Here is a 24,997-nt window from a genome sequence, read left to right on the forward strand (position 1 = left end):
GAGTGTGTTATATAAAGTAGCTTCTAGTTTGGGTTTAACTCTAGAAAATGTGACAGCTATTGAGAAGGTCACCTGGATAGAACTCATTTATGGTGTCAGAAGACTTAGAACCCCAACTTCACATCTGTACATTGGTATTCATCTTCACTGTGTCACAAGTACCCTTTATGCAATCCATCATGGTTGGGTCTAATCATGTGAGTGAAAGAAAGGTAAATCCCTCAGGAAAATGAAGTCCATACTTCTGCAAAAGAACTGATGATCCCCAGTCTAATCCAAATCCTAGGAGAAATCAATGGTGGGCAAGTAGCAACATGAGGAGGCATGAAGTTATGATGGTGATAAATAATTTAAGATATACTGAAGAAACAAGTATGCATAGGCTTCCCCAAATAAATGGAGCAAAGGGTCACTAGAAACATGATTTAATTGCAAAAGGGTTCTCCTGGTTAAAAATAAATAAATAAACATGTGGCTGCTAGGTGATTCAGAGAGCTAGTCCTGGACTAAGGATGTCCTGAGTTCAAATCCAACCTCAGATACTTAATAATGACTTAGTTGTGTGACTTTCAACCCTATTGCCTTGCAAAATAAAAACAATAAATAAATAAACACAACTTCACTCTACAAGTGCAGATCTAGAGCACTGAAAATTTAAATGATTTGTCAGGATTCCATAGGAAATGTGTCCAGAGAATGGAATAGAACATAGGAATTCTAAACTCTCCCAGTTCTCTGTCACATTACTGCTCAATAGCTTCATAATGAGAATAAATTCCATGCAGACTGAAAACTTACTCTGAAAAAAATTTATTATTTCCAAGTGGCAAATTCATTTAATGATTATCCTTTAAGTGTTTCTCCAACCCACTTCCACAAAATGAAACAAAAAAGTGTTGAACTAAAATTAATGACTAATATCTAAAGCAACTAAAAGGATTTTTTTCTTTTTAAATACAATGTCAATCATGGAACCTATGAATTCTACCTTCTGGTCATGTACATCATTAATAATTAATCTGGAGACTCATGGAATTACTATCTTATAATGAAATCCTTATGGTAATTTTAGAATCAAAACCTCTCAGATAGAGTTGAAGAGGGCCTTGTATTAGATTAAGATACATAATATTATGAATAGGATTTTGATACTGCTCCAACATAGCTAGAGAGAACACAGATAGTAGATGTTTTTGAATTCCTAGATATATTTCACTATTCGCTTTTAATCTTTATTCACATTACACTTTGTTTTACCAAGTGGATGTTGGTATTTCAATTAATCAACAAGTATTTATTGAATGTCCACTAGACATTTGTGTCTGTTTGGGAACAGATATTTAATATGTCATAGATTATTTTTTGGCAAGGATTTGGTGCCAGTTGTTGTAGGTATTATATAGTCTTTGGTATATAAAAACTTTTCTTTCTTCCTCTCCCCCTTCTCTTCCTTCTCCTTTTCCTCCCCCGCCTTTTCTTTCTCCTCCTTTTCCTTCTCCTTTTCCTCTTCCTCTTCCTCATTTTCTTTCTTCTCCTTTTCCTTCTCCTTATTTTTCTTCTGCTTTTCCTCCTCCTTTTCTTTCTTTTACTCTTTCTTCTTTTCCTCTTCTTTCCTCCTCTTTTTCCTCCTCTTCCTTTTTCCTCCTCCTTCTCCTCTTCCTCCTCCTCCTTTCTGAGGATAAAATTAATGTCAATGTTAGGAACCTGATGTGGACTATAAGAAGTTTGTATCAAAAACAGATCACAGGTTTATTTGAGCAAAGGACCTGATTTCTGACAATTAATACCAGAAGCCTTAAGAGGCACAAATCCCAGTGCATGACTTTAAACATAATATGGGTAGAGAGAAGGTTGACTTTAAAAATAAACAATCAGTAAACATTAAGTATTAAGAAGAATTGGAAGGGATACTTATTCTAAATTATTTTCCCTTCATAAAGGACTGATTCAAAAGGCAGTTAATATCTCAATATTTGAAATCTTTAATATGAAATTAAAAGACCATTTGCCAGATGGGCTATAATGGAATTCCTAGAGCTGAACAATGACTTCCTCTACCTGGTGAAAGGATACTTTGGTTATGATTTTAGAATCAATGAATGTTTTTTGTTTGTTTGTTTTTTAGGTTTTTGCAAGGCAAAGTGGCTTGCCCAAGGCCACAAAGCTAGGTAATTATTAAGTGTCTGAGACCGGATTTGAACCCAGGTACTCCTGACTCCAGGGCCGATGCTTTATCCACTGCGCCACCTAGCTGCCCCAGAATCAATGAATGTTAAAAGAAATAGAGGCATTAAATAACCTATGGCTAATCCTTCATTATAAAGATAAATGAAGGTCCAGAAAGACTGAAGGACACATTCAGTTGCTATATTTGATTAGAGGCAGAAATTGGGAGGAGGCAGAAAAAGGAAGGGAGCAAGTATTTATGAAGTACCTACTATGTTTCAGGGAACCATGCTAAATGTTTTACAGTTATCTCATTAGATCCTGGGAGGTAAGCACTATAATTACCTGCTTGTTACAGTTGAGGAAACTGAGACCAATAAAGGTTAAGTCACTTGCCCAGAATCATACAGATACTAAGTTTCTGAGGTTGGTTTTGAACTCAGATTTTGCTGCCTTGAATACAAGTGTTCTTACACACTCTTCCATCCCACTAGACCATGTATCCTGACTGTAGGTCATTACTCTTTCCACCATACCACTCTTTCAGTGGAGCTAATTTTTTCATATTTTATTGAACCTCTAATGCTTTCATATTTCAATGGACTTATGATATTATCAGTATAGATACTCTTTCCATTTATGCATCAGTGCTTCTTACCAACTTCTTTGCAACTTCTAACCATCATTCTCAGGTCTTCAGTTTAGGGCCAGGAGGAATAATTCAACTCCTTCATTCATTTAATTGCTTTTTAAATGGGTGGAAACAGTTATCATTTGCCCCATTGGTCTTCTCTTCTTTTGGTTAAATATCCTCAGTTCCTTCTAATCAGTTTTTCCTATGGCATAAGTTCCAGGACTAATGCCTACTAATACATTCCTCTGGAAACTTTTCTGCTTCTCATTGTCCCTTCTAAGGGGCAGCCAGGTGGTGTAGTGGAAAGAGCACCAGCCCTGGAGACAGGAAGACCTGAGTTCAAATCCGACCTCAGACACTTGATAATTACCTAGCTCTGTGACACTGGGCAAGTCACTTAACCCCATTGCTTTTAGTAAAAATTTTTTAAAAAGTCAGCTCAATGTCCCTTCTGAGATGTAATTTCCAGACTTGAACAAAATACTCCAAAAATGACTTGACCGAGTCAGAGCATTGCCTCACTAGTCCTTGAAATCATGCATATTTTGATGTACCCTAAAATCATATTAGTTTTTTTAGGTGTCATATCACATTGTTGATGCAAGTTGAGCTTGCATTAGAATAAACTCATATAATTCTCAGACAAACAAATCCTTCCTCTGTCTATACTTGTAAAGTTATGGATGTAAACCCAAGTAAAGGGCATACAATTTTATTTGTTGCTCTTAAATTTCATATTATTAGATTAAATCCAGTGATCTAGTCGGCCAGACTATCATCTGGGACATCACTTATATCTCCCAGCTCTGAGTCAGCTGGAAATTTGATGTGGAAGTCATCTATACTTTTATTCAGATAACTAATAAAAATGTTATGGCATACATGACCAAGCACACATCCCTGAAGTATACTCTGATTTTCTTCTTCCATGTTGATATTGAAATATTAATTATTACTATTCATGTTTAGTATTTCAGATAATAAAGCAAATTTATATACATATATACATTATATATACATATATATATATATATATATATATATACATTATACTACTATTTTGAATCTATGTTTCTCAGAAGAATAGCTTTAAAGACTGTCAAAAGCATTGCTTAAATCTAGGAATTCTATATACATCACTCCACCCCAATTAGCTTAGTACCCTGTTAAAAGAAACTTTTTAAAATCATTTTGGCATGTTAACACTTTTGTGATCACTGTTTAGTTTTTTAGATATCCATCCCTTTAATAATAAGCTATAACATTTGATCAGATATCAAAGTTTAACTCACTAATCTATAATTTGGAGATTAAGTTTTTGGTTAAAGTAGTTTCCAAACTCTTCCACATGACACCATAGTGATTTAGTTCATATTGATTAAATTTCTTAAGGGGATGATCATATCTGTTCTTTGATTCATTTCCCATTTTTTCACAGAAATGACTTATTTAAATAGGTCAGACTGGGTCAGTTTTAATTTCAATCCATAGTTTCTTTTCATCTGTATCCATTCTCTTAATTGGTATTTGCTATAACAAGCTAATGCTTTTATTAGACACTACTGATTTATTAATAACTCCCACATTTCCCATCTGTTAAGGTATATTAAGTTTAATTTTTCTGATGGTTTCCTGGTGCTTATCACTACTAGTAATTTTTAATTCTTTTAAAAATTATTGATATCTATCTTTTTACTGCACCGTTTCCCCCTAAATATATTCCTCTCCTCTTCCATCCAGAAAGAGATTCCTTGCAATAAAGAAAACAAAATCTTATTAAAACATATTTAAAACATATTAATTGAATCTGACAGTATATGAAATGTTCCATTTACACAATAACTCTTCAACTCTTCAAAAAAGGGAAGAATGGTATCTCTTCTTTTTAAAAATAGTATTTGATTTTTCTCCAATTACAGGTAAAAACAATTTTTTGTCTTTGTTTTTTTTTTAGGTTTTTGCAAGGCAATGGGGTTAAGTGGCTTGCCCAAGGTCACACAGCTAGGTAATTTATTAAGTGTCTGAGGCCAGATTTGAACTCAGGTACTTCTGACTCCAGGACCGGCGTTCTATCCACTGCACCACCTAGTCGCCCCTAAGACAATTTTTAACATTCACTTTTTAAAACTTTTGAGTTCTAATTTTTCCCCTCCCCCTCCTTCATGTTCCCCCATCCTTAAGATGGTAAATGATTTGATGTAGATTATATATGTATAGTCATGTATAACATATTTTCATGTTAGTTTTTTTGAAAGAACAGACCAAAAGAAAAACTAACAATGAAAACAAATAAAGTTAAAAATAGTATTTTTTCCTCTGAATATGAATAGCATTTTTCATCATGAGTCCTTTGGAATTGTTTTAGATAATTGTATTGCTAAGAAGATTGTTATTGTATTGTTAAGTCATTCACAGTTGATTATCATATAATAGTGCTATTATTGTGTATACTGTTCTGGTTCTACACATTCCATTTTGCATCAATTCATGTAAGTCTTTCCAGGTTTTTCTGTAAATATCCTGTGTTACTTCTTATAAGTACCATAAGTACCATAAGTACTATAAGTCACATCATAATGGTATACCATAACTTATTCAACTATTCCCCAATTTATGGATATCTCCTCAGTTTCTATTTTTTTCCCACCACAATAAGAGCTGCTAGAAATATTTTAGTACCAATGGGTTCTTTTCTGCTTCTTTGGTATCTTTGGGATACAGACTTAGTAGCGATATTGCTGGGTCAAAGGGTATATAGAGCTGTATATCAATTTGAGCATAGTTCCAAATTATTCTTCAGAATAATTGGATCAGTTTACAATTCCACCAATAGTGCATGAGAGTTTTTCCACATCCCCTCCAATCTTTATCTTTTTTTTGTCATAGTAGCCAATCTGATAGGTGTGAAGTGATTTCTTAAAATTATTTTAATTTGCATTTCTCTAATCAATAGTGACTTAGAACATTTTTATGTGAATATAGATAACTTTGATTTCTTCATCTGAAAACTGGTTGAAGTATTTTCTTCTTGATGAAAGCATTCATGATATTTTAGGCATGAGATTTTTATATATTAAAAACCATTCAAATTTTCATTTTTCACTAAATAATTAATAATAACAATGTTAACTTCTAACATTTATATGTCTAAAATTGACAAAGCATTTTACATACATTATCTCACTTGACCCTCACAACTCTGTGAAGAAGCTATTATTACCCCCATTTTACAAATGAACTAAACAAAGCAATAAAAGTTTCTTTTAAAGAAATATACTTGCATTCTTAGTTGCTTGTCTCTGGGAGAGGGTATCTTCTTTAACCAGTTCAACTGTGTTTCAGTATACTCACTCCTAAAACTAAAGGTCTTTCCTCACCTTTTCTATGTTGGGATACCAAGTTAATAATGCACCATCAAGCTTTCAGGGAAACACAAAACTTTAGTTATCTGATCCTGCTTGACCTTTTTTTCTACTGTGCCTTTTTGATTAAACAGCAAAGCAGAAATTCTAAAGGAAAAGCAAACCTTGTGTCAGTAATATCTTTCTATTGCTTTTAAATTATGATTGATTGAGAAGATCCTTTCTGACTGAGATTTGATGAACCTAAAAATACTCCTTTTCCTATTCCTCTTTTACAAATTAGATAAAAAGAAAGAAAAGTAAAACTTGATAGTCTTGCCTGATGCAATCTTTCTCTGTTCACAAACTGGGAACATTGCCAAAAAAAAAAAAGGCAAAAACACTCATTAATCATGAATCTGATTAATTTTGCCACTATATCTGATTGATTTTGCCACTACTTGCTGTGCAACTCTAGTAGTATCATGATTATTGATTAAAAAGGCTAAGAATCTTAAAGATTGGAGAAAATTTTTATAAGGAGTGACTGTTGACTACTCATGTTCTCCTCTTTCCCACCCATTCCTATAGTAGAATGACATATCAGGGGAAAATAAGGGCCAGGTGAGAATTGTGAACTTCTATGTATATAGAACTATGTGAATGTCAGTTTCTTTCTCTATAGTCCTTCTCTGTAGCTAGAGATTCCACTGGCCACACACATTATGTCTCCTAGGAACAAATGATTTCATCATGGGCTCCCCAATTCCTGAATTTGTAACCACTGTTAAAATACATTCTGAATTGGAGTCAGTCAGACTGATTATCATTTTATTTTTTCAACATGGATAAATCAAGTAGTAGTAGTAGTAGGATGATGATGATGATGAGTAGTATGATGATGATGATGATGATGATGTTGATGATGGTGATACCATGACCAAGGAAATACTTAACACTCCAAGAAAAACAGGATCAGGAAGGCATTATTCCATTGGAGGATTAAGTAGATTCTCACCCTGAGCTTACTAGGTGAGAAATTATCAGTATAATTTCTTGCATCACATCCTAAACCTGAGTCTGTGTTTTTCTGAGCATTATATTTTGTGTGGTAATTGGAAGTTTTAAAATTTAGAAGTAATACTTTACCTTTAACAATGACTCTGGCTGCTAGAGGCTGCTAAGGCAATATAGGGAGAAGTACCAGTGTTTTTCCTTGTCACTGTGTATGCACAATGTTTCCTACTGCTGTCATTAATATGCAAAGAAATGCACTGATGAACAAGTCTTTTCTCAAGAAGCTATTTTTTTTCTATTTTCCATTTCTAGCCTGGTTGTGTAAACACAACCGAAGTGGATATTAAAAAATCATCCAGAATGAGGAACCCTCACAAAACTCGGAAGGTATAGTTGAAAGTGTTCTGTTTGCCTTAGTGAGGGTGATGGGTCTCTTATCCACAGGAAAACACTGGGGCTACAGCCACATCAAAGTTTTTTTGTGTGTTTGCTGATATTTTACCATAAACATAACTGGGGCACAGTAAACAAAGATTTTGTTCCAGGATGTCAAAATCTAGGGGGTAGAATGGGATATTGACATGCTTCCTTTCAACAATAATCCTACTGTCCTCTATCTCTGCTATATTTGATGCCACTTTCCAACAATCATGTCCTTCTCTCAAGACCTGCATCATCATCATCACCACCTTCATACCTTATAATATACTTCCTGTTTTTGCCTCTTTGGGGAATGGAACACTCCTTTTTCTTGTATGCTTGCCCTAAAACAAGTAGATTGAGCTATACCATATGACTACCACCACCATCAATGCCTACTCTCAAAGCAATGGAATTTACACTAAAAACTAGAATTCTTCATTACATTTTTTTCTTTACTGAATGCTTACTTGCCTGTTCCTATTCACCATCCTTCATTGCCTTGGATAAGCAAGAAATTTGGGATCAATCTGAAGTGCTGTGTTCTGAAGCCTCAAAAAAAAAAATCTCACTCCCTACTCTCCTGAGAAAAACTGCCTAGGAGGTAAGCTGATGAAGTTCATTTGCTTATAGCCTTAACTCCAAGAAGACATGGCAAGGAGTGAATAGTGGAGAAATCTTATATAGTTGTAAGCATGAGGCAGGTAAGTTGAAGAAAAGCAAACACAAAATGAGAGGAGAAAACTATGGGAGAAGTAGTACTTTTAGAAAAATAAAGGAAGAAAAAAGTTCTCAAAAGTGAATAAGAAAACTACAAGATAATTGTCTGATAGTGGCATTTAATTAATTTCATACACTCCTTTTCATAGTCTCTTCCTTAAGTCTTCACATTTCCTTTAGTCAAAGACTGTGTCACTTTTTGTAAATTTGTTTAGCTTGTATATAGCTCAGCATCTATCACATTATAGTTAATTAATGCTGATTGAATTTTGACTCAAACAGAAAATGCCCACACAATAGAATCACTAAGCATTTTTAGGGTATTATTCATATAGAAGTACAGCTAAAGGATGGGGCAGCTAAATGACTCAGTGGATACATAATTGGGTATGGAGTCAGGAAATCTGAGTCCAAATTTGTCCTAACTATACTAGCTGTGTGATCTTGGGCAATTCACTAAAACTGTGTTTGCCTAGATGGACCTTCTCTACTGGAGAAGGAAATGACAATCCACTTCAGTATCTTTGCCAAGAAAACTCCATAGACAATATGGTCCATGAAGTCACTAAGAGCCTGACACAGCTGAACAACACCAGCTAAAGGACATACTGAATAGGGACTGAGGTCCTTGATAACATAAAATACTTCTAATTCAAGGCAGTTTTTCTCAGTACCTGGCTTTTAAAAATAAAAAATTTCAACAAATGCCATAAAACCAGTTCAAATACAGTAGCAGTCAGAAAGGGTTTTTATTTTACCTCTAGGAGGCAAAATAAAAAGAACAACTACTGCTCAGTTTGTTTCTTGCCAGTTGCTCTCTGATCAGCCTTTTGAAGCCCTCCTCAAAGGCATAACATGAGTCCACTTTACAGCTATAATGGAGGGCAAGATTAAAACAAAGAAAACCAAACAGTTCACCAAAAATACTGAGGGAAGTAAACCCTATTCTCCCTAGAGGAACTAGGAAGAGATACTGTTCAAAGTTTTCTCTTATATGGTAATTTTCCTCAACTGAAACCCAAGAAAAATAGATTCTAATTTTGAAAAACAAACAAAAACAAAACAAAACAGGAGTATAACTAATAGTTTTTATCTCACTGTTGGAATTGTTGAATACTGCTTGAAAATAAATGGATAGATGCATGTTCTCTATTTCTTTTTAAGAACTAGACTTCACAATGGTATTTTGTCAATGTAGCATTTAAAATATTTCTCTGTTGGATTGAAAAGTACTAGCTAGAAATGTTGCTGTCCAAATTTAATAAAAAAATCTGACCTGCAGTTCTGTGTCAGTTTCAAAATGACTCCCAGAGTGAGTCAGCACAAAGATCCTGGCCGCTGACCATAATGTCTTAAGGAGTGACATCATGATTATGATAGTATATCTCCTTTTTAGATGATTCAGAAATTATTTTCTCTCCTTTCTCTAAATCTGACTTCACAGTTTCTATCACATTGAACTTATTAGAATTCGTCTCAACCAAAAAAAGTATCATTTAGCAGTAATGTTTAGAGTACAGAATTAATTGAATTGGTCCATTTGCCTCTTTTTTTTTAATGGCAATGACTCAATGATTTTGAACCCCGAACTTACCACTTCTAACCTCCTCCTGATACTCTTATGGTCTCTCTTGTCCCAGTTCCCTTCTGTCTCTGTGTCTGTCTCTGTCTCTGTCTCTCTCTGTGTCTCTCTCTCTCTCTCTCTCTGTCTCTCTCTGTCTCTCTCTCTCTCTCTCTCTCTCTCTCTCTCTCTCTCTCTGTCTCTGCTGTCAATCTGTCTGTCTGTCTCTTTCTCTCTGTATTTGTCTCTCTCTCTGTCTGTCTCTGTCTTTGTCTCTGTCTCTGTCTGTTTCTCTCTGTCTCTGTCAATCTGTCTCTTTCTCTGTATTTGTCTCTCTGTCTGTCTCTGTCTCTCTCTCTCTCTCTCTCTCTCTCTCTCTCTCTTTCTCTCTCTCTCTGTCTCCCCTCTCCCTCCCCCTTTCTTGCTTTCTCCCTGTTCTCCTCTCTCTCCCTTTCTTCTCTCTTTTGCTCTACTGATTGAAAGTTAGAATTAGTCAATTACCACATACCAGGTATTTAGGTATTTTTACCAACTATATAAAGAATATATTAGTAGCAATTTGCCTTAAGTGTCTGTACATAGGTAAAAACAATTTTTAAATATAATTCATGACTACAAAAGGAAATTAGAGATTAAAATATGCAACAGAAATGAATTGTTCTCAAATGCCATTGTTACTTTAGGGAATTTCCTAGCTACAAATGAATGCTTATGCATAGTTAGATATTGGCAATCGTATGGAAATGTCAACAACCTTCTCTAGTTTATCTCATAAAGCAACAAAAAGCTGTGAATTTCCACTGCTTCCCTGTTTTTCTTTTTTTTTGTCTTTCCTCTATTTTCTTTATTCAAAAGTATATTAATATAGTGTTACTGACTTAGAGTAAACATTAACTAATGTACAGCTTATTCTTTTGGGGAGAAATAATCATCAATTAGTTAAAAAAAAACAAATGTATTAATAAGATCATAGGTCACAGGCTTAGAAATATAAGACCTATGTAAATTATATAGTCCAATCCCTCCCATGTTATAAATGAAGTCTCAGGGTGGTTCCCTAGGGCTAATGAGCTAATAATTAAGCAGCAGTAGAATTTGAATGCTGCTCTTTCCTGGTTAATATCTAGCTCCCTAAGTTTGAACAAAGTTCAAGGAATATTCTTTGTAATTTAGAAAAAAAACTGCTATCTTATTGTCTGATATTGCTTTCTATTTTATTTTATGTTTCTTCCTTAAGGATATGATTTCTCTCTCATCACACTCAATTTGGATCAATGTACATCATAGAAACAATGTAAAGACTGACAAATTGCTTTCTGTGGGGGGGTGGGGGAGGGAAGTAAGATGGGGAAAATTGTAAAACTCAAGACTCAAAATTAATAAAATCTTCAATTAGAATGAAAATAAATAAATAAATAAAACTCAAAAAAATATCTAGCTCCCTAACATCGATCTACCTGACCTCTAAAACATTTTTGTGAATTTGTAGATTTGTAATAATTGCTAACATTGATATAGGATTTAAAGTTTGTAAAGTCAATAGATAGAGCACTGGACTTGGAATCAGAGAGCCTTGACTTCAAATCTAGCCTCAGACACTTTCTAAATCTATAACTCTGGGCAAGTTATTTAATCTTTTCTTGCCTCAGTTTCCTCATCAATAAAATGGAGATAATCATAGCACTTTTTTCTTAGGGTTGTTGTAGGAATCAGATGAGATAATATGTGTGAAATATTTAACATAGTATTCTACACATAGCAAGTAATATATAAATATTAGTTGTTGTGATTGTCGTCCTCATGATCATAATTATGATGGTTATTATATCACATATACTTAATCATATTTAATGCCCACAACACAACAGTGAGATAAATCTTATATGTATTATTCCCAGGATCAAAGATAAAGGGCCCATTTTCAAATAGCAGGGTGGTATTAGAATCTGGGCCTCCCTGTAGAAGACTTTGCTAAGCATGGATCTTGACTTCAAAATGAAGCTCCGTGATGTTTAAACACATTATTTTAATAGCCCTGAGGCTTAGATAATTTTTCCTTCATTTTTAACTGAGGTTCTGTGTTGCCTATTTGTTTCATTAACTGCCCATAAATGTATATGTGTGCATATATATATACACACATACACATAAAGAGACATAGTCTCAAAATTATTAGATTCAAAAATACTTACATTTATAACTGAGTTTATATTTGGAATTAGTCAACTCTAAAATATCTTAAATCCTTTTCAACATATAGGATATGATTTCTTTTCCTGAGGATTTCAATCCTCAAAACATCCTTATGAGGAAGGGAATCAATTTCTAAGTCTCCAAAATATCTATGAAACAAGCCATGTTGGATCAATCTATAGTTGATAAGATCACAAATTTAGAGTTGAAAGGAACCTCAGAGTTAACCTAGTCTAACTCTCATTTTATAGATAAATAAACAGAAATCCTGAATGATAAAATGGCACATCTGAAGTCACAAAAATAATAAGTGACAGAGTCAGGATTAGAGTCTATGTAAGTCCAAATACAATGTCCTTTCTCCTGCATCAGATTGATAATTATAAAAGTCTCTAACATTTGCAAAAATGAAATTTAAAACTATGATTCTCTTGCTTCTGATCATCCACAGATATATAGTTCCATGTTAGTAATAAAATGAACTCTGAAGTACTTACTCTGGGGATTAATCAAAATAGAAACTCCTGATTCACTTGATTGTCAGTCTCCCTATAAGACCTACCATCAAAAGTCTAATGCCTTTAGTGCGGACCATGTAACAGTTAAAGTAATTTCATAAACCAAGAATCTTTTTTGTCCTTTTTCTTTCCTTCTTCTTTGAGGTTTTTTTTTTCTTTTTTGCTTTTCTTGTGCCTAAGAAATGTGACCTCTTACAATTATAGAATTTTAACATGGTTTGTTTTGGCCCCTTCTCTCAGGTCCATACTGGCTACATATTATCTTTAAAGATTTCAGGGTACCCTGAAAGGTTGTGGGTACAGGTCCCACCAATTTTATTCCAGTAACTAGTATTCACATTTCATTTAGCCAAGTAAGACTGATTAGCACTTTATAGAGGAACATTTACTTCAAAGATGATATGGTTAGAACAAATACACAAACATTTATTTTAACAATCCTGCACCACCACTAATCTCCCCTACCACCTTGATCTATTAGTGATATAGGGGGAAAGTTATGATCAAGCTCATTATTTTGTACAATTCCTACACGGTATTGATCCCATCAAATCTACATCTAAATATACATCATTATCCAATGAATTATTCCTGGACAACAGTCAGTCCTGAAAGCCACTCCCAAAGGTCACTTTTGACTCCTAAGGTCATCAGTGCTGTTCTGGCTATGAAACTTTGAAGGATAGGATGCTAAAGAAAGCTCCATTCTTTACACAATTTTAACATATCAATATTGCATTGGTTACAAAGCTGAATTTGGCATGATAGGATGCCAAGAAGTCTTCTGGACATTTTGAATTCAAATCTTGGGTTTCACTCCCTTTACTGATCACCAAGACCCCTGAGACAAAGAGGAGGAGATTGAGACTAATAGAATTCTTTGAATCACTCTGCAATCAATCAAAAAACCTTTTCTTCATCACATATTTAACTGATCAGAGCCAGTTATAGAATGTCTATTCATGCTCCAGTATGTTTAAGGCACTGTCTTTATATATCATCACAAATTTCCTGATAGCCGTTCCTTAGAATCCTCTATGTGGACAGATACCATTTCCTTTAAAAAATTCCTTTGGGGAGAGGAAAAGTCATCTTTTCCCCCTAGAAATCTCCATGTGGAGATATCATTCAAACAAGTGAATGATGCCTGTACGTGCACTGAATTCCCATTACAGAATTTTGAAGTTATAAGGGAACTTTAAGATTCTCTTGTCTCATCTTTATCTATAATAGTGTCATTTTCCTTATAATTTTTGTTTTCCTTGCTTTTAATCCAGTGTCCTGTTGAAGCTGTCAGCAACCCTGTCCTTCAGCATTTTTAAAAGTTTCTTTAGAATCCATTGTTTGGGTTTTTCTGTCTCTCTCATTTTTGTCTTTCCAAAAAGAGACTTATTTTAGTATATCCTTTAAAAAGACAAAGAAGGCTAAGAATCCTAATTCATCTAGTATTTTTGTTTGTCATTCTGAAATTAAAAACTCATGTCATAGGACATGACAGACTAAAAGTCAGTATTTTATTTGAAAGGAAAATGAAGATGGAATCATAGATCTCACATGTGCCTTAAGAAATATAGCAAAGAGAAAATCTTAGTTTTTTATTTCATCAACTATCCTTCCAGAATTAAGAGGGTTTGTGTAATGATGGAAAATTGACTCATAGTCAGTTTAGATAACATCTACAGAGATCCAGAATAAGGTTTACAGATTCTGAAGATCCAAGAAGGATTGATTTTTTTTCCTGGAATAATGAATCAGGCTTATTAGTTCTATATGCTATACTTTTATTCTTTTATCTTCTACTTAATTTTTATATAATGATTCTTTTTTAGCTTTTCTGGTTTTTCTTATACACTTAAACTTTAGCACTGACTTAAATTAGCCAGTAATGATCATTACATGAAATCCTTTTAACAGGAAATGTCTGTAAAGTAGAAAAAGAATATACTATAGATTCTAGTTTAAAAAATACTAAGGTGGTACTTGAATTTAAATAACTCTGACTTTTAAAATACAACTGTTCACTTCAAGGCATTTCAATGCCAGCAAAATGGTGCTTTAGATCTGCTGTCATACTACTCACTCCAATTTTGTTGTTGTTCAGTCACTGCAGTTATGCCTAACTCTTCCTGACCTCATTTGAGATTTTCTTGACAAATATACTAAAATGGTTGTCCACTTTCTTCTCCAGATCATTTTACAGATGAAGAAACTAAGGCAAACAGGGTTAAGTGAGTTGCCCAGGATCATACAACTTGTTAGTGTCTGAGGTCAGATTTGAACTCATGAAGATGATTCTTTCTGATTCCAAGCCCAGCATACTATCTACTATGCCACTATGCTATATACTATCTACTGTGCCACCAACTTTCCACTCATTCCAATAACCTCCATTAAAATCTTTCTCTGATAATTCTCAGACTTAGGAGGAAAGGAATAAGCATTTCTAAAGAATCTACTATGCACTAAAAATTGTGCTTTTTATAAATATTATCACATTTAATCCTCATAATAACCCTGCAAGACAGGAGTTGTTATCAACATTCTGTAGACAAGGAAACTGAGGCAAGCAAAGACTAAGGTAACAGAACTAAATAGTGTCTGGAGTCTTTCTGACTCCACAGCCTCTATACTACCAAAGTACATGTGAAAAAGTTGAAGCCAAGGATGTTTTTGAAAACATAGGCAACTATGTGGCACAGTATATAGGGTACTGGACTTGAAATAAGGAAGATTCAGATCTAGTCTCAGGTGTTTGTTAGTTGTGTCACTTAACCCTGTTTACTTCAGTTTCCTCATCTATAAAATAAAATGAGGAGGAGAAGGAAATGGTAAACCACTCCAAGTATCTTTGCCAAAAAAACCCCCAAATGAATTCATGAAAATTAAGACTCAGTTGAAATGACTGTAGATAGCAAGGTACAATGGAAAGACCACTGTTTCTGAAGATACATGATGATAGTCATGGTTGGACCTGGGTTCTAAATCTGCCTTCAACATTTGTAACTAGTATGATCTTGGATGATTGTTTAACTTCTTCCTGGGAATCATCTTCCTCATGTGTGAAATGATGAGGTTGTGCTAGCTGACCCCTAAGAGCCCATCAAGTTTTAGTTCTTTAATCACAAAATAACTGAAATAGACAGGTCTTCCCCATTATCTAGGCTCTTTAACACTGGACTATGTTCTCTCTTTTTAAAAGCTTAGATCATGTTTTGCCCTAGATGGGTTTATTTTGTTTTCTTCTCTATTTCCATCTCCATTCCCTGAAGTTTATACTTAGCAAATTGTTATTGAGCTTCATCTTCAGTATTCTCTTCACCTCCTACATACTCCTACCCTCCCTAAAAAAAAGAAACATTATTATTGTGTTCTTCATGTTCATTATCTATAATCAGAGCTTAATGGTTCAGAAATTAACGGTTCAATTTTTTAATGCAAGATTTTTGCCCTAAAAATTTTGATATGAAACAATTTAAGACAGAAAGCCTTTACTAAAGAGGGGACAAAGTTCAAAGGAAGACTAAATATATAAATTTCGTTTGAGAACTAATGTATTTCTTGTTTTGGTTTCAATCTAGTCAGTCTATGGATTACAAAATGATATTAGAAGTCACAGCCCAACCCACACACCCATACCAGAAACTAAGCCTCCAACAGAAGATGAACTGCACCAACAGGTTTGTTAACTTTCCAAATAACTTGAAAAAATATTATTGCAAAATTAATGTGAGAACCTGCTGGTAAATGTTACTACTGTTTATGTGTTACACATTATGTAGTGAAAAATGTGTTCAAAAGTTATTTTCTCATTTGATTCAGCAATGATACTCAAACTTTTATTTTTCTTAATAATGATATTTAACATTTACCTAGTACTTTAAGTAAAATGCTTTATATACATTATATTATTTGATCCTCCTATGAGCCATTTATTCCCCAAGTCACTTTTTCCTTTGTTTTCAACTCTCTTTCTGATTATTAAAAGTAAAAACATAAATTTTTCCCTAGATACTTTCATTCCATGGTTCCCTCTTAACAGCCCCAGTTATCCCCAAGAATACCAAGTTGAGACCAAATATAAGGTTCAGTCACAATGTACATACAACCTGAAATTTGATGCCACCATTGCCAATTATCTTTTCTTAATTTTATGATTCTGACTTCTATTACTCAGAGCTTAAGATGCCTTGAGCTGCCCACACATGTATGTGCCCATACACATGTATGAGAATACAATCAAAGACAAAATACTATTCAATTTATGAGGAAACGATTATTGCATTATTGATAAAGTTCCATACTTTTAATTCTTAGTGTACATGTAACATTTTGTAGAACATGCCTCCACCAACTTGCTAGGTGAGCCAATAGAAAACTGTTGCCTTGCTTCAAAATACTCTGCGAACCCATATGCCCTAAAACCAGAAGTCACAAGCCCCAATCCATGCTAACCCAGAAGACTCAGCTCCTTTTGGAAAAAAAGAAAAGAAAAAGATATAATGAGAAAAGTAGCAACAAAACCTTTTCCCCATGAACCTGGGATATAGTATCCAACAAATGTACACATCAGTGGAAAGGATATATACAATCAAAGAATATATGTGGCTAAGACTCACACATGAAGAGGAACATATGGCAAGCATACATATAGCCAAGGAATATTCATAGAAGAAGGACAAGTCAAAATTCCATAGTCATAGGGTCATTGATATATAATGTTGCTAATTTTCTTCTGCCAGTCCTGCTTCCAAGTAGCCTTGTATTCTTTGCCAAATACTACTCATCTAGACTTAAAAAACTCAGAAACTGCTCTGTAACTGCTGTCTTATCTAAAATCTTTGAATTTCATTTACTCAAGGGAAGAATAAATAATCATGTGTTGTTTTAGCTTGAAGCTTTTTGAATTCTATTGGAAAACCAGAAGTGTTTTGGCTAGTACCAGCAACAAGCTTCACATTAGGTTATTTTATCTTGTTCCCTCAAAATCTTGACTATGAAGCCTTTCATTTTCATATCAGGAGAGCCTCAGAACTGGAACTCTGCTTAGAATAAAGAACAAGAACTTCTCTACTCCCTAAGGCACTCACACTCGGTCTTTTCTTCAGATTCATATTCCTGATTCAGCATTTTAGGTCCCTCTCTCAAAATTCTAAGCTATAGTCCTTAGATCATAAATAGCATTTAAGCTGTCTATGTGGGGAAAATGTAAATGATAGTAGATATAGATAGATATCTTTATTTTCAATTAACTTAACCTCTAGCCAAAGTATAACACTTACAATAATTATTTATAAAGATTACTTTGAGAAAATGTTTTCAGGTATCATTTTATTAGAGAACTTAAAGAGAAGTTTAGAGCCCCTGTCTGATTTATGCTGACTACTTAAATATCTTTCAACTTTAATCTCTGAAGACTGGGTTCTACCTAGTTAGGTAGGGAAGCTAGGATGATAGCTTCCCCATTTATCAAATTCAGTCTCTTAGATTCTCAGATTAGGTGATTGGGTAGAGAAATTGAATGGAGAGAACATTATGTCCTAAGGATAAGATCACTTACTTCTTCATTCAACAAATTCCTGGACTTTTCCTATACAAATATAGTCAAAATGAAAGTTTCTGAATTTTGAGGTATATCCTAACAAGAAATGAATAGAGAAAGAAAAAGAGACCAATGAATTGGCTGAGTCTCATGAAATTAGGTACCTGGGTAAGTGATCCATTTACTACTTGTCCAGAACTCTGGTTAAAAATTTCAGGAATTTGATATATTATCAAGTCACTCAGGGATGATTAAATTCAAGGAAGTTGATTCTTGTTAACCACATATATAAGAAACTGACAGAATAGAAAAAAAGAAAGAAGAAAAGAAAAAAAGAAAAGAAATAAAGAAGGAAGGGAACAAGGAAGGGAGGGAAAGTCTTTACAAATATTATTTAATGAAGGATATATTTCTCCAGAATACTCATATCTGGTGTCAAAATACTTGGGAAACCTAATTAGTTATCCACAGACTAGGGACCTAGATAGTTATGATGGATAAATTTAACTGGGGTAGTGATAAAGTCTTATAAACTACATATACTTTAATCTATGGGATACTTCTCTACTAACTCTTGTGGCTAAGATACACCATATCCACTTGGGTGATACTAAATAAAAATTAAGAAATATTAAGATTTTACTATCCCTTTTTCTTGACTTATATTAACATTTCAGTTCTGTAATTCATTAATTTTAATGGGATCCCTTAGACTGTTTCAGTCACAAATTTAATTTAATTTAATTTTTCTTTTTATTTGACTCTCTTCCTCCTAATGCTCTCCTGTGCATTAGCTTATAGAGGGATTATTAACAGTTGACTTGGTGTTGTATTAAAAAAGAGTGTAAGCATTATAGACCCTTTCCTAATGGATTTTTAATCTATATGAGGCACTGCATTATTAGAAATTGTTTCCATGGAAGCATTTTAAGCAAAAGTTTTATTCATGCATTTTTGTGTACCGGGTGGGGCAGTCAAGGCAGATGGAGAGATCTGGAGATCAGATATTTTTCTAATCATGTGCCTCTGATGTTTCATTTGTCTGGCTTTTAGAGGCAATGAATCAGATTTGGACAAAAGATTGAAAGCTACAAATGATTAATGAATTTCATTTCTTAATGAAGTTTTGGTTAAAATATGACTGTTCTTTAGTCTTTTTTTTTCATTTAATAGGATGCTGAATTAGTGATTTACTTTTTAAGAGAAAGAAGACATCTTTTTTTGCTTAATTAAGCAAAATACTCAATGATTTTATCTGCAGGTTTTAGATTGAACTATCATTATGCTTATTTAATGTCTCATAATTTGATTGAACTAGAGAGTAAATTAGTTATTTGAATATGAGTTTTACCCATCTTTTTTTTACTTCCAATAGATACTTTTGATTTTATTTAAATTTTTTTGTTTCTGTATTGATCAAGCATCAGTTTATCACCCTCAGATTCACAATTTAGAAATGGAAGTTGTGTGAGTAGAGGAAAATATCTATCACTCCTGTAACTGTTTCCTCCTCTTTTTCTTTTTCCAGATTAAATACTGGCAAATACAGTTAGACAGACATCGGTTAAAAATGTCCAAAGTTGCTGATAGGTAAGGATTTTTAAGATGTTACCATTTTAAAGTCATAAATTAAAGATAAGAAGAAATATATCAAAGACAGCAATGAAATGTGAGTGAATAATTCAAGATTTCTCAGAAAGAGCAGAAAAAGAAGTTGTTACCTGAAAAGAATGATAATTCTTTTCTTGGATCCTCACATGCATAAGAAACATCTCAATTTAACTTCAGTTAGAATATAAATTGAGCTCCAAATCTCCTTATTTCAGATAAGAGTGAAGTTTCCAGTTTCCTGGTTCAATTTAATACAGTAACAATATTGTTTTGTTCTGGGTTTTTTTTTTTTTGCCAGGTTTTCCCAAGGCCACACAGCTAGGTAATTATTAAGTGTCTGAGGTCTGATTTGAATTCAGGTACTCCTGATTCCAGGGCCTGTGCTCTAGCCACTGTACCACCTAGCCTCCCCAACAATATTGTTTTAAGAACAATTCTGAATGACTTGTTTTTACAAATACCAAAATTTTACAAATATCAAAATTAACTACAAAGGACATATGAAGGAAAACACTGTCTGCATTCAGAGAAAGAAGTATCAAATAGAAATATTTATGGAATGTATTATATATATATATATATATATATATACATGTTTACATATAGGAGTGTAGGTATGCATTTATACACACACATGTTTGGATGTGTGTATATATCTATATATCTATATATCTATAGTTATCTATCTATCTATTTAAATATATAGTTGTGTCTATTAGTAACCATCACTAGCGCAAGAGGTGAGATGGGGGAAGGAAAGAAAAAGGGGAAAAAATGAAGTTACATGATGACTTTATTATGTAATTAAAACAATAAGAAGTTAGACATAATAGATTTGCAGTTTCATGCACTATCATCTTTTTTTCTATTCTACTATGTTTTGGAGATGCTTTTTTATTTAAGTTCAGAATAAAACAAATAAAATTTAAAACCAAAAAATTGTAAGATTTTTTGGTAAATGATATTTAGCTCCTATATCACTCACCAAATGATCTTCTTTGTTTGAGCAGAGGTCTGCATTTTAGCTTATTTCACCTAAACTAAGGATTTTTTTTCTTTTTTTATAAAGATTTTATTTATTTTGAAGTTTACAATTTTTCCCCTGATCTTACATACCTCCCCCCACCCCACCCCCCACAGAAGGCAATTTGTCAGTCTTTACATTGTTTCCATGGTATACATTGATCCAAATTGAATGTGATGAGAGAGAAATCATATCCTTAAGGAAGAAACATAAAGTATAAGAGATAGCAAGATCAAACAATAAGATATCAAGTTGTTTGGTTTTTTTTCTAAATTGGCAGTAATAGTCTTTGGTCCAAAGACAAATTGAACAAATTCAAACTCCACAGTTCTTTCTCTGGATACAGATGGTATTCTCCATTGCATAGAGCCCTAAATTGTCCCTGATTGTTGCACTGATGGAATGATCGAGTCCATCAAGGTTGATCATCGCCCCCATGTTGCTGTTAGGGTGTACAGTGTTTTTCTGGTTCTGCTCATCTCAATCAGCATCAGTTCATGCAAATCCCTCCAGGTTTCCCTGAATTCCCATCCCTCCTGGTTTCTAATAGAACAATAGTGTTTCATGACATACATATACCACAGTTTGTTAAGCCATTCCCCAAATGGAGGACATTTACTTGATTTCCAATTCTTTGCCACCACAAACAGGGCTGCTGTGACTATTTTTGTATGTGATGTTTTTACCCTTTTTCATCATCTCTTCAGGGTATATACCCAGTAGTGGTATTGCTGGATAAAATGGTATTTTTGTTGCCCTTTGGGCATACTAACCCAAGGATTTAGAATCTTACTTCATAATCCATGCGTAGTGCTGTATTTTTCCACCATGGTAGGAGGAGAAGGAACCCATTCTATGTGCTAAGCATTTTGTAAAATACTTTACAAGTCTAGTAATACTTCATTTTGTTCTCACAACACCTAGATCAAAGATTAAGTGACTTGTTCAGAGTCATACAGCTAGGGTGATGTTTCATTTGACAAACCACATTAAATCTTAAACTCAGGTCTTTCTATCTTCTTGTCCAAATCTTATCACTATTCCACTTAGCTGCCTCTAGTATAAAGAATATTGAATGTGAAGTAAGTAGACCTGGATTAAAATCCTACTTTTACTACTTGGTATGCACATTATTTAATCTTATTGGAGTGGTCTGAGGAAGAAGTCCCCAGATTTCCTGCCTTCATTCTGTCATCTTGGCTCCACCCTCATTATTTAATATTCTTGAACCATAATTTCCTCTAGATGACTTCTTAAGTCATTTCCAACTCTGAAGCTTTGATCCTTTGGTCAAACTTTAAAATCTTATTTTTAACATTTCGTGGGTGAAAGATTCTCAGTTCTCAGTTGGTAAACCAGTCACTTCATTAGCAGGGAAAATGAGAGTGAACAGGGGATATGACTTTACAGATATGCTGGAGTCAAATCCTGCTGGCTCAGGAAACCCAATTGTGATATTTTCAATGTGAACATTATACCTTAGGAATTAGCAAATGACAAATCAATATATATATATATATATATATATATATATATATATAATTTTGCTGATTGACTACAAAAAAGTGATAGAGAAAATGTTAATAATGCATATTAAATTGAAAAGTGTATCATGTATACAAGTTTTTTTGGAGCCAATTGTTAGGCATCTGTCAGTGGTATGCCTAGTTATGAGTCTTTTATTGGTAATCAATATCTTTATTGCTATTATTTAGCAATCTTCTGAGCCCATTAATAATCATTAAGAGGGGTGGCTAGGTGGCGTAGTGGATAGATCACTGGCCCTGGAGTCAGGAGTACCTGAGTTCAAATCCGGCCTCAGACACTTAATAATTACCTAACTGTGTGACCATGGGCAAGCCACTTAACCCCATTGCCTTGGAACAAACCTAAAAAATATAATAATCATTAAAAATCCATATATACAACATGGGATTGTGGAAATATTTAAATTGGAGTGAAATTTGAGTTTCCTGTTATAGACCTGAACAAGTAAGATTTTCATGGTCAAATGTCCTTCAACCTATTTAATTTGAACTGTGTTGGATTATACTTAGAGAAACTAGAAGGTTCTAAGTATGTGTTTCTTTTGCTTGGTCCTAGTCTACTAAGCTATACAGAACAATATGTTGAATATGACCCCTTTCTTGTGCCACCGGACCCTTCTAATCCATGGATGTCAGATGATACCACTTTCTGGGAACTTGAAGCAAGGTTGGTGACTTTTTAATTCTTCTTCCCATGGAAAGGTTTTGCTTCCCTCAGAGTTTGCTTCTAAAGAAGAAGAATCCTAGAGTTTATACATTTTAAGAACCATTCATTTTCATATGGTAGGCAATGATGTAATTTTCTTCCCCTTGAGTTGGAGGCATTGTTTGGGGTCCTGTAATGCCTGATACCACTTCCATTAGCTACAGAGTCTTAAGACACTGCAGTTTTTAAAAACTTACTCACAAAAGGGAGACAAATTTCCATTTCTGAAACTGATGCAAGTTGATCAGCTGCTGAGATACTCTTTATGTTGCCTTCCCAATTATCCCCAGTCTATGAGCACTCATTTTATGCATAAACCAAAGACATCCGTGGGTAGAATCCAAATAATTTGAATGACTCTTCTAAAGGTTATGGGAATTTTTTATCAGAAATAAATACATTTTGGGGTTGTAGTGGTTGTTGTTGTTTTGTCCTTCAATCTTGAAGAAGATCATGGCATCAGGGAGGTGATGCCATAACAAGCACATGAATTGGATTTGAGTGAGGGGAGTTCTATGCTAAGTCACCAGCCTCACTTTCTCTTCCAGAGCCATCTGGGTCCAGTGACCAGATGTACATCAGGACAATTGGAGATGGTCCTGGATGGGAGACAGAGTTAAGTTGCCCAGGGTCACATAGCTAGCAAATGTCAAATGTCTAAGGCTGGATTTGAACTCAGGCCCTTCTGACACCAGGGTTAGTCTTCTATCCTCTGTGCCATCTAGCTTCCCTTAGGATTGGAGTTACCCTTAATTAAGGGGAAAGTGGAGGAAGAAAGGACCATAAAATAGTATATTATATGCTATAATTATGTACCATATATATACACTATAAACTATTGTATATATATATATATATATATATGTATGTGCATGTATAATACTCATAGTATATACATACAAAGAAAAATTCCAATATGCAGTTAAAAATTTACTATATAGACAAGATTCTAAGCAAAACTGAAAAATCTCTTTAGAATTCCCCCCCTCTACCCTTTGCATTATAGCTAGAGAAAGAATCATATAAACATATATATAGATGGAGAAGTCAACTGAATAATAGCACCAGATAGTATAAGATAAACATCACCAGATATTAGCACCTCACTTTAGAAAGTAAGGATTTCTCTAAATTTAATTAATGATTCATAACAGTCTTAGCGAACCCAGTCTAATTTAATTTGTGCTCTACAAAATTTTCTAAACTGCAAGAAACTTAGGCATCAGTTGATAAATTCCCCTGTAGATGAAGACACTGAGGGAGAGATTAATGCCAGCTAGATGGGGTTAGAGACCTAGAGACTAGAACACGTCTCTTGATTCCCATTCCCATCCTTTTTTTTTTTTTATTCTAATGCTCTTCCTATCTTGTCCAGGTTATACATAATTGGGATACTCCCAGTCCCAGGCATCTCTGATTGGCATGAGGGATTTAACCTAATTTATTACTTTCTAAGCCTGTTTAGTTCAGTCCTCCTTAGGCAGTATGGTAGCCATTAAGGCTAAATGCAGCTTTTAGTAGGTATAATATATACATAACTGCAATATATATTTTGAAGCTCTGAACACTCAAGTTCAAGAAGATCTATCAGCTTTAGCCTTGCCAGTAGCAAGGACAATAGGCATGCATTTCTCTCCCTTGTTCTATACTAGGGGTGATATAGATACCTGATAGCGCCTGCAAAATCATTTTTTCTGATGCTGCCAAAGAAACCACTGGTAGGGCTTGAAATTCAATAAATCTTGGAGCTTATTAAAGTGAATTAATTATTTGACCAAATATAACAGGCTAATTTTTTTTAAATTGATAATTTTGTATGGTCCACAAATGATGTTATATATATCCAATGGTTCTTGGCAAAAAAAAGTTATCCATTCCTTTATAACATTTAATATATATGATAATTAAATGCCACATATTATGCATATATTCTACATATTATTGCACATATGTGTGTATAATACTTATAGTATAAATAATAGATACAAGGGAAAACTCCA

General features: G+C 33.9%; 1 protein-coding gene across 7 annotated transcripts in view; it reads left to right on the forward strand.

Moving 5' to 3' along the window:
• The window catches only part of RGS7 (regulator of G protein signaling 7), a 667,263-nt gene that overhangs the window by 611,131 nt on the left and 31,135 nt on the right, over positions 1–24,997 (forward strand). For 6 of the 7 annotated variants that reach the window (XM_074220439.1, XM_074220438.1, XM_074220443.1 and 3 more), the window contains one exon: positions 22,848–22,958. The exons of the other annotated variant lie outside the window; for it this stretch is intronic. In XM_074220439.1, coding sequence (XP_074076540.1) covers positions 22,848–22,958 — 111 coding nt within the window. The remainder of the gene's footprint in view (positions 1–22,847; positions 22,959–24,997) is intronic. 7 annotated transcript variants of the gene reach the window in all.

The sequence above is a fragment of the Macrotis lagotis genome, chromosome 2, assembly GCF_037893015.1.
Source record: "Macrotis lagotis isolate mMagLag1 chromosome 2, bilby.v1.9.chrom.fasta, whole genome shotgun sequence".
Taxonomy (NCBI): domain Eukaryota; kingdom Metazoa; phylum Chordata; class Mammalia; order Peramelemorphia; family Peramelidae; genus Macrotis; species Macrotis lagotis.